Source organism: Papaver somniferum, unplaced genomic scaffold (genome assembly GCF_003573695.1).
Source record: "Papaver somniferum cultivar HN1 unplaced genomic scaffold, ASM357369v1 unplaced-scaffold_33, whole genome shotgun sequence".
Taxonomy (NCBI): domain Eukaryota; kingdom Viridiplantae; phylum Streptophyta; class Magnoliopsida; order Ranunculales; family Papaveraceae; genus Papaver; species Papaver somniferum.
In genome coordinates, this window is record NW_020644373.1 from 754329 (window position 1) to 763864 (window position 9536).

The following is a 9536-nucleotide window of genomic DNA, read 5'->3' on the forward strand; positions in this document are numbered from 1 at the left end:
TCGAATACTTGGTGCGTATTGTTACTCAATTACGATTTTGTTAATGGTTTTAGCATTATACATTGAATGTTTGTTATTTGAAATTGAAACAGAGAAGACGAGTCGGACACTTGATAACCCGGGCAAAGCTAGAAATCAGGGAAGGGAAAAAGTTTGAACGGTCTCGAAGAAAATCTAATTGATGAATTGAACGGTCTCGAAGATGTAGAATCTGGTGCAAAGTTTGGGAAGCAGGAGGAGGATGATTCTGAGGAGGAGGAGGAGGAGGATGAGGATGAGCCAAAGAAGAAGAGAAATAGAGCCCCTACCAAAAAGATGTCTGAAGGTGCATCGAGCAGCATCCAACCTAGTAAACGAGGACGCGATGGACGTGGTCGTGGCGGTGGACGTGGTCGTGGTGTGTATGTTCATGAATGAATGGTTATATTCATGTTTATGTCTTTAAGTATGGATAATTATGGAGTCAAAAATTATGTCTTATCTTAAAGTTATTGTCGAATTATGTTTGGTTACACTCCTAGTCTATGAATGACTTAATATGGTTTCTAGTTTATGAGTGACTTAATGTGTGTGGAAAAAATGGAGGATTCTAGCATTTTTTCTGTCAGAATAGGTTTACATATAACTATATGTAATCCGATTCTGACAGTTTCCCAAATGTTCAGCTTTAGAATCGGGTTTCATGTACAAATATGTAATCCGATTGTTATGAAGAAAAGTTCTGTAACTTTTAGAATCGGTTTACGTTTATAAATATGTAATGCGATTTTCTTGAAGAAAAGTTTTGTAACTTTGAGAATCGGTTTACATGTGCTTTACAAAAGCCGATTTGTTAGAGGCAAATTTATATAATTTTGTAAGGACAAAATCGGTCTATTTGATAATATATAAAATCCGATTGTTTGAATTGAATTCAAAAAAAAATAGCCGTTGAGACTGCATCTATATAAGGACAATCTCTTTGAGACACTTCCACATCACACACTTATCCTAGAAAATGGAATGGGAACCGTTTGAAGATTTTTGTCTGGTAAAATCCTTTGCTAATACGTTACGCGAACGTCCGAATGAAATCTATTCGATGTTTTGGAAGAGAGTTAAAGAGTTCTTTTACGGGCGTACCGCGAACCCCAATAACCGAAAATGGAGAGACTTGGCTTTTCGATTCAACTATATAAAAGGCGCAATGCGAGAGTACGTAATTGTTAGAAATATGGTTTACCACTATCATCCACGAGCTCCTCTTAGGGAAAAAGTGAGTAATGTCATCATTTTTATACCCATGTAAACTACACTAGTTCACATAATAACATATAAGAATTCATTGAATTTCAGCTGGAACGTTTCAATGGGCTGTGGAGAATTCGTAATGGGGAAAGAAATCTCATTCACCACAAAGAATATACGACGTTGTACCGACGTGCTCGGAGGTTCATTGATCAACATTTGATGTGTCAAATTCTAGAATTCCCATACTGAGTCTTATATATATGTAGTGGGCTAATTTCCTAAACTATGTAATGAATATTTTGTTTCTGAAAGTAAGGCATAATCGGTTTACATGTGCATTACAAAAGTCCGATTTTTGGAATCAGTTTATGTGGATATTGATCAAACTCCGATTCTGGGTTTACATCTTCCTAAGCATAAAACTCAACCCAGAATCGGTTTACAAATGCAGTAACATAAACCGATTCTGGATCGAATAAAAATTAAATTTTTTTACAAGTTTTGATTATCGATTAATGAAAGTTAATTTCAGGATTAACTTGATTAAACATTATTTAATAATCCGAATTAGCAATAATTTAATAAGGGTATATTGGGCATTAATATAAATATTGGATAAGGAGTTTCTATGAATTTTCTCCCAATGACCCTATTTTTTCATGTAGTTATAGGCCCAATTAAGCGACATAGGTCCCAATTTAACCAGGTTTGATAAACCTCCTAGTATTATTTATTGGGAGTTTATTATTAGCAGACAATGTACTTCTTAGCCAAAAAAAAAAACTGACAATTTACCTCTTTTAATTCATTAATACATTCATTTCTTTGGCATCAAAAAAAGAAAAGAAAAAAGGATCCAATAATTATTCTTTTTAGTTTTACTTTAGTTGATTTAAGGGTTTGGAAATTGAAAATACAGAATACGTGCGAATAAAGAGTTGTTGCACGTGCATTCAACTTGTTTATGTAGAAAAGTTAGTTAAAGTTAGTTTTTAGCCCAACTTGTTTATAATTTTGAAAATCTCTTCATTTCATATGTTTATTTTTCAAAACTTCGTTCCATAAGCTATAATTATTCTTTTTAGTTTTACTTTAGTTGATTTAAGGGTTTGGAAATCGAAAATACAGAATACGTGCGAACAAAGAGTTGTTGCACGTGCATTCAACTTGTTTATGTAGAAAAGTTGGTTAAAGTTAGTCTTTAGCCCAAACTTTTAGCCACCTTGTTTATAATTTTGAAAATCTCTTCATTTCATATGTTTATTATTTTTCAAAACTTCATTCCATAAGCTATGTCTCCATCATGTTTTACTAGTAATTATACACATTTACTTGACTAATTTTCTATAGGCAAACCCAAATTAACCACTGATTATGCAATTCGTTCTAAAAAATTTGCTGCAGCCTTTGGCCCTACCCTGTGAATATTTCTAGGTTCGTCCTTGAATATTTCTAACTAGTTGTAGTTTGTGGCCACCACGACCAAAAAAATTTAACAAAAAATGCTGACATACAGGCTACATCACAAGTAACAGTTTAAATTGAATCATTTAAGTAAATAATAACTCACGTATTTTTAGCCAACCATAGTTGAAATAACAGCAGCACTGGCCACTAAGTGGTGACCAGCAATAGGTACATTTTCAATACAGTCCTGTTAAAGGGGCGGCCGATTTCATTAGAGAGGCGACGGTGAATAGGACAAAAAGAATCACTACACGGTAATTCAAAGTGTCCCTTATAAAAAAAAATTGAAAATGACTAATTGACCCTTACATAGTTTAGTGTTGACAAACTAGTTTAGTGTTGATAATCTAGTTTAGTTTTGATAATCAAATTTCACTTATATTAACTCTAAAACAAATCAAAATCATATTTTTAGAGTTAAAAAAAAAGGTTAGAGGAGAAGAAAAGAAAAAATTTTGTGATATTTGTGAAACTCTAGATTTTGATTCATTCAACCAAAATGAGTGATTCCAGTGACAAATTTGAGATGGGTAAATCTCTAAATTAGTTCTCATTAGCTTTTTCTCGCTCAAAATTATCTAAAGTACGTAAAAAAAGCGAAACTTTTAAAATTTCAGAAGAACTTACGATTGCAATTTAGCTCGTGACCAACCGTAACTCGCAGTTACGGTTCCAAAATTATCGAATACCAACAGTAACTGGTTCAATTTGGGGAAAACCCAATCGTAATACCAGTTACGATTGGTAGAATGACAACATATAGCAACCATAACAAATTACGGTTGGTAACTAATGAAGCGGAATCAACCGTAACTAACCTACGGTTGGTAAGGTTATTTGAGTTACAATTCGTAACTCAAATACGGTTGATAACAGTGATGCAATTATAAACCGTAAAAAGAAAATGAAACATCCAGAACAAATTACGGTTTGTAACTTAAGTAATGATACCGACCGTAAGTAATTTACGATTGCAAGAAAAAAATCGTAACTGAACATTTTATCTCAAAATCAAGAACTTACGACTGGTTTTGAGTTAAATGAACCGTAACATCAACCAAATTTATAGTTACGATTCCAATTGGAGTTATTACTAACCATAACCCACATGCAACACAGAGATTTCAATTTCAATTTTGATCCAAAACCCTAATTTTTGATACAAAGCTAACTTAATTTATACACAATAAACTAAATCCTAACTGAATTTTTCGAATATAATTTTCAATCAACGAGTATCAATTTTTCAAATCGAGGATGATGAAAATTTCAATTTTAATGGAGGAGGAGGAGAGAAGAGATCAGAATCCATTAGGTTAATTAGTCCAATTAAGGTGAAAAGGGTAATCTAGTCAATTTACACCCCCTAACTAACTAGAGGGACATTGTTATCACACTTGCCGCCCCTCTAATGGAACATGCCCCCACTTTAACAGGATTGTTACAATAACACAGAATAACAAAAGGCAAGAAGAAAAGAAAATCACAAAGTAAAGAAAATATAAACTGCTCCCAACTTATATTTACTCAAGAAAGTAAGAGTACCAAATTATAATATTCCTGGGTCAAATCCAAAAGACAATATAACATAAAATAGAACAAGGCATATCACTTGCAAGTGATAATGTCAGCTGCACTTACTACTAGGAGATATAGTTTTCGTTCTCAACAAAAACATAAATATCTACAGATACATTAAAGGAAGTGTTAAAAGACAGATTTCTACTCGGTTTTCTCCCCAGCAACGAGATCCATCACGACGCGCTTAATACTTCCTCCATTCTTGATCAGCAACATTTTGTTTGTTTCTCTGTCAGGAAATCCCTGCAAGAAAACCAATATTGAAGTGAATATAAACATATGATGCATCTCAGAGGAAAAAGAAAAGGTGGCTTTCATGATATTAAGGTAAATCCTACCATCTCTCGGAGCTCCTCAAGGATTGGATCCCACTCAGAAACACCACAGAGATCATCCAACGACTGCTCTAGGTTGTACTCGTTCAGACGTAGGATCTCTTTGTTCAAGTCGATCTCCTTAAAACCCATATCTGCCAGCTCCTTCAGAAGTGACTCCTCTACATTGTTATTGATATCATTGCCTTCTACAGTACGTGCATCAGGTAGAGGAGGTGGAACGACCGAGGAATCAATGACCGGGTAAGATGGCAATGCAGGAGCTACTTCTGGAGAAACAACAACTGAATTGCTAGAACCCAAACCATCAACAGCAACAGGTCTATCAACATCAAGCTCTTTCTCACTCATAACTTCATCAACCATTGGCTTCACTGATTCAGCATTTTTATCAGAATTCACATTCTGAGGTTCTTCGACATCCACATGCACAGTGTTCATGTCTATAATCTGAGTTTTTGGCTTAGCATTACGGAATGGTGGAGCATTCAAGTCAGGCAAAGAGTCGAGTAATGAAGTATCAACCTGTCACCACACAGGAAACATTAATAAAGCACTGACTGGAATCATTCCCAAGTAATACAGTGCTAGCATATACCTCGATTAGTACCCAAATCCGCTCCCCAAACATTTCACCAGAAGGTGACATCATCCTCCAGTAAGAAATATACCGTCCAGGGGCAGCTGGTGCTGTAAAATCAACTGCAATGTCTAGCTCTGTTCCAACAGGGCATCCATCACCAGGAATCTGAAAGTTTAGATGCAGTCAGAATCAGATTTATGTTCTAACTTGCAACTCACTCCGACATCCAGAAATCTCAAACAAGATAAGAAACTAAGATAAATCATGATTTGCTTTGCAAACAGAATTCCATTATGCAAAAAAAACAGAATACTACAAGAAAAGCTCACCTGCGCAGAAACTAAACCGGTAGTAGTGAACTGGTATCCGCCGTTCCATACCAGTTGTGATCCACAGGGCCATGGAATCGTGCCATTATTGACTAAACGCCATATTTTAGTGAATGGGGTTAATGGGGCAACCAGAGTCCCATCTGGAATGTTCACATCTTGAATGAAATGGCTCTGGAGATATGGGAGCTGTTGCTTCTTCTCGCGGCCTTGCAAGATATGCGGTAGATACGGGCTGGGTGGCGCTGGACCGTGAGCAAAAGGACGCTGCAAATAATAAAAGCACACTGTCACTACCAGACAAAATTAGATGCTAGAACAGTTCTATATTCACAACACAATATTCCAGCTCCTTACCGGACGAGGACATCGGTAAAAGATGGGTTTGTCTATTCTGGTGTATTCAGCATCACTCCCTAATTCCGAGAAGCAAATACTGCAGAGATCATAATTATCTCTCCTACAAAAAGACACCCATGTAAGCAAATTAAAAGAGATTCTTAACTAATTGAAAAAGAAAAAAAAAAAGACACCCAGTCAAAAGAGATTCTTAACTAATTATCATAATATATATATAACGCTTCAAAAAAAAAAAAAAAGGAATTATATTCTTACACTTTGGACTTAAACCGAGGTCCTGTAATAGGATGTACCCCGCAACCATCACACTGCACACCCTTGTGGAACACACGACCGGTGCTGTCAAAGTGGCTATAGCTCCTTCTAAATGGAGGAACCCCCCAGTATCCAGCAATAGGCGCAGCTTCAGATGAATTTCCTCCAATCATCCCGCTAACTGGGGGGCCATGATTGGGTGCAGAAAGCTGACCGCTACCACTTCCCCGCTTTTCCCTTTTCTCACCACATGAGGAAACACACTTGAGGTTTGGGTTAGCAGGAGCGGATGGAGCCTGAGGAATTGGATTTGGCGCTGGTATCATCATAGGTGTGGAAGAACCAGAGCTTCCAGCAGCAAATGATTTTCCACTCGGCGCATTTTGAGGTTCGGAAAGATAATCAAATGACAAATCAGAAGTAGAGGAACTGATACCCTTAGCCTTGGTTGTTTTGGTTGGGTCCAAGGGCGCTTCAGAAGCAGAGGATGATTTCTTGGCATTTTCATTTACTTTATTATCTGCAGAGAGATCAGATCCATTACCCTGTGACTGGGAAGTTGTCATACCCAACTTCGCAAAACGCTCTACAAGTTCAGATAATACTGGAGCAGAGGAAACAGCCTTTGATGCCAAGTCAGAAGAAAGCTTGGACAGCACATCCCCCAGTGGGTCCGGAAGAGATTTCAAAGCCTCGTTAAGGCCAGAATTGATGCGGTTCAATTGATTACCCTGCTGCTGCAAAGAGGGAGTAGACCATCCACTTGATGTTGCATCAAACATTTCGCCACTACTGGTTTTCAAGAGCACATTTATCCTCAGGGGGTTTAGGCGCTGCCCAATGACATCACGCAGATCCTCATCATCAACAAGTGTTATTACATCTTTGTCTTCATCAATATATGTAAGGGTGATATCGTCAACGAAGTTGAACTTGAAGAGAGAACAAATCTTTGCAGTCAGGCCAGCCATACCCATATCCAGGATGCCATTTGCGTTCACAGTCACAGTAAAGCGTCTAAGCATATCTCCATACTTAACCTAGAACAGTGTCAAACCAAATAAGACAATATCATCATTTGCAGAAGTAAACAATTATATGCTTGCATGTGCTAGCTTGGAATACTCAACATGTGTCACTTAAAGTTTCTCAGAATCAATAGCTCACACTAAGATATTATTCTAATTAATCACTGCCGAGATCCACTTCACATTAATAAAACCTAATTCAACTGGGAAAAAAAAAACTAATTCAACTGAAAAAACAATTACAATAAGGTTAATCTCATCCGAAAAAAAAATCTATCATCAAATACAATAAAATACAAACCCGTGAACCATGACTTAAATTTTCAACCCTAATTACCGATTTGAAAAACAATTAAAGCATCTCTAGCTTCAATTCATTGATTGTTTTATACCCTAGAAATAAAACTGAGACTAATATCACCATTAAAAAGTTAACTTTTTAGGGCATAGAACATAAAAATTACAACAAAGGTAAAAACAATAAGCTCAACCGACTTTTTTTTTTTTTTGATCGGTGATAAGCTCAGCAGACTTAGAAAGTAAAAATCACCAAAATTGTTCAATGTATAAACAGATTCACATCATCAATTGCATGCTTAACCAGAAAAAAAAAACTACTTAATAATTCTGATCATCAAAAGAAAATCAGAATAATGGTTGAATAATAAGAGAGGTGAAGTAGTATCAAACCTTGATCACAAGACTAGAGTCCATTGTAAAGGGAAAAATAGCTTGATCCTTGAGAAATCTTCAGTAAAGGAGATAAAAGGGTTATTTAGATCAAACAAACCAGGTCTAGTTTGGATTTTTTGCGGATAAGTAAGAATGATTCTAAAGAGAGATTTAAGTGCAAATTGTACTATCCTAAATATAAATATGGTTAGTTTTGGTTTATATAGAGACTTTTTCCTGGGCATTCACAAGGAGAAAACGGACCGCTTCATTGGGTTTTTCTTGGTTACAAAGAAAACTATTGGATGGAGTCGTGGAGATATTTGCTTTGCATATTTTCCGGATCTAGATTGTTCTTTCTAAGCGCCACGTGGATACGGGTCCTCGTTAGAGAGCTGAATCACTCACCATATCATTGTTATAAAAAGTTCTTTGTTAGAGGGAGAACCAAAACAGATTCGAGGAGAGTATAAACCGTGATTGACTCGATAACTTGAACCTATTCGATATATTATCCTAATTCGGACCAAATTAACCTTACAAAATACGCCCAATGTACGAACACCATTTATGCGTTTAAAGCATCTTCAACAGAGTGTAGATTTATTTATTTTTAGTGACAATAAGATTTTAGACCCTGTTTGGTATAAATTCATCTCCAACAGTAGGGTCTTACAAGTTAGGATGGACCAATTATTAAATATGAAGGTGTTCAAGAAACTGTTATCTACACCTCCGGTTGCATCTCCACGTCATGTTTTTAACTAATCTTCTTTTAATTCTAGGGGTTGAAATTCTCACCGTTGGTGATGGTATTTTAAATATAAGGTCATATATTTATTCTATATATATAGATCTCATAGATAAAAGAACTAAATTAAAAATTCATATAAGATTGTTTGCACCTTCTTTTAGAAATGCTTTTACACTCTTTTTGTTCTCCAATCAACTCCACCATGAACAACAATGGACGATGAATGTCGATGGAAGCATAAACTAAAATGAAAAACAGACATAACAACCGATATATCAGAAATTCTAAATAAGATTTTTACTTTCCTAATAATTTAATTTTTATTCAGTGATTTTGTTTAAAATATAGTGATTCCAAAAACTTCCGAAGATCAGTAGATCATAAGAGCATATCTTTGTTGTGATATGAAATCACACTAACAATTAAATTAGGTATTTGTAATCCAACCACTAATAATTAATACAGTGCTGCTTTCCGGATTGATCCTATTCTTAACTCTGTTTTGAACTGTTTCGATTTTGGATCTAAGGTTCGATATCCACATGATACGTCATGTGAAATGGCTTGATTGATCATATTTCCGTTTTTTAATGTGTTTGGTAAGACGACTAGTGGGATCGTTTGTGCATAATATGTTGTTGTGACCGAATTGGATAGAAATGAAAGTATGAGATTACAAGAATAGGATCGTATCAAGCCACACCACTTGCATCAGAGGGATGATAAAGAGTTCAGAAAGCCTTTGGGGTGCTTTAATGGAGGTCTTGACCTGGTGGAGTAGACAGAGAAGGGGTGTTATCTTTGTGGAGTAGGTGGGCCTATTTAAAATGGGTACGTCCGAGTCATAATAATGTGTTGAATAGGTCTTGATTTGCGAGTCAACTACGATGTGTGCTCTCCTCAGATTCCTTTTTGCTCTCCCATTAACAAAAATCATAAAAA

The 9536-nt window shown here is 35.9% G+C and overlaps 1 protein-coding gene across 1 annotated transcript; it reads right to left on the reverse strand.

Annotated features, from left to right (window-relative positions):
• Nucleotides 1-4188: 4188 nt before the first annotated feature.
• Nucleotides 4189-8101, reverse strand: LOC113342026 (protein NBR1 homolog). Its single transcript, XM_026586688.1, has 7 exons — nt 7859-8101; nt 6141-7180; nt 5883-5985; nt 5526-5792; nt 5212-5361; nt 4617-5138; nt 4189-4521 (listed from the first exon to the last, which is right to left on the reverse strand). Exons 1-7 carry the CDS (start codon nt 7880-7882, stop codon nt 4420-4422), a joined length of 2208 nt encoding a protein of 735 aa, XP_026442473.1. The 5' UTR covers nt 7883-8101; the 3' UTR covers nt 4189-4419.
• Between the last annotated feature and the right edge of the window lie 1435 nt (nt 8102-9536).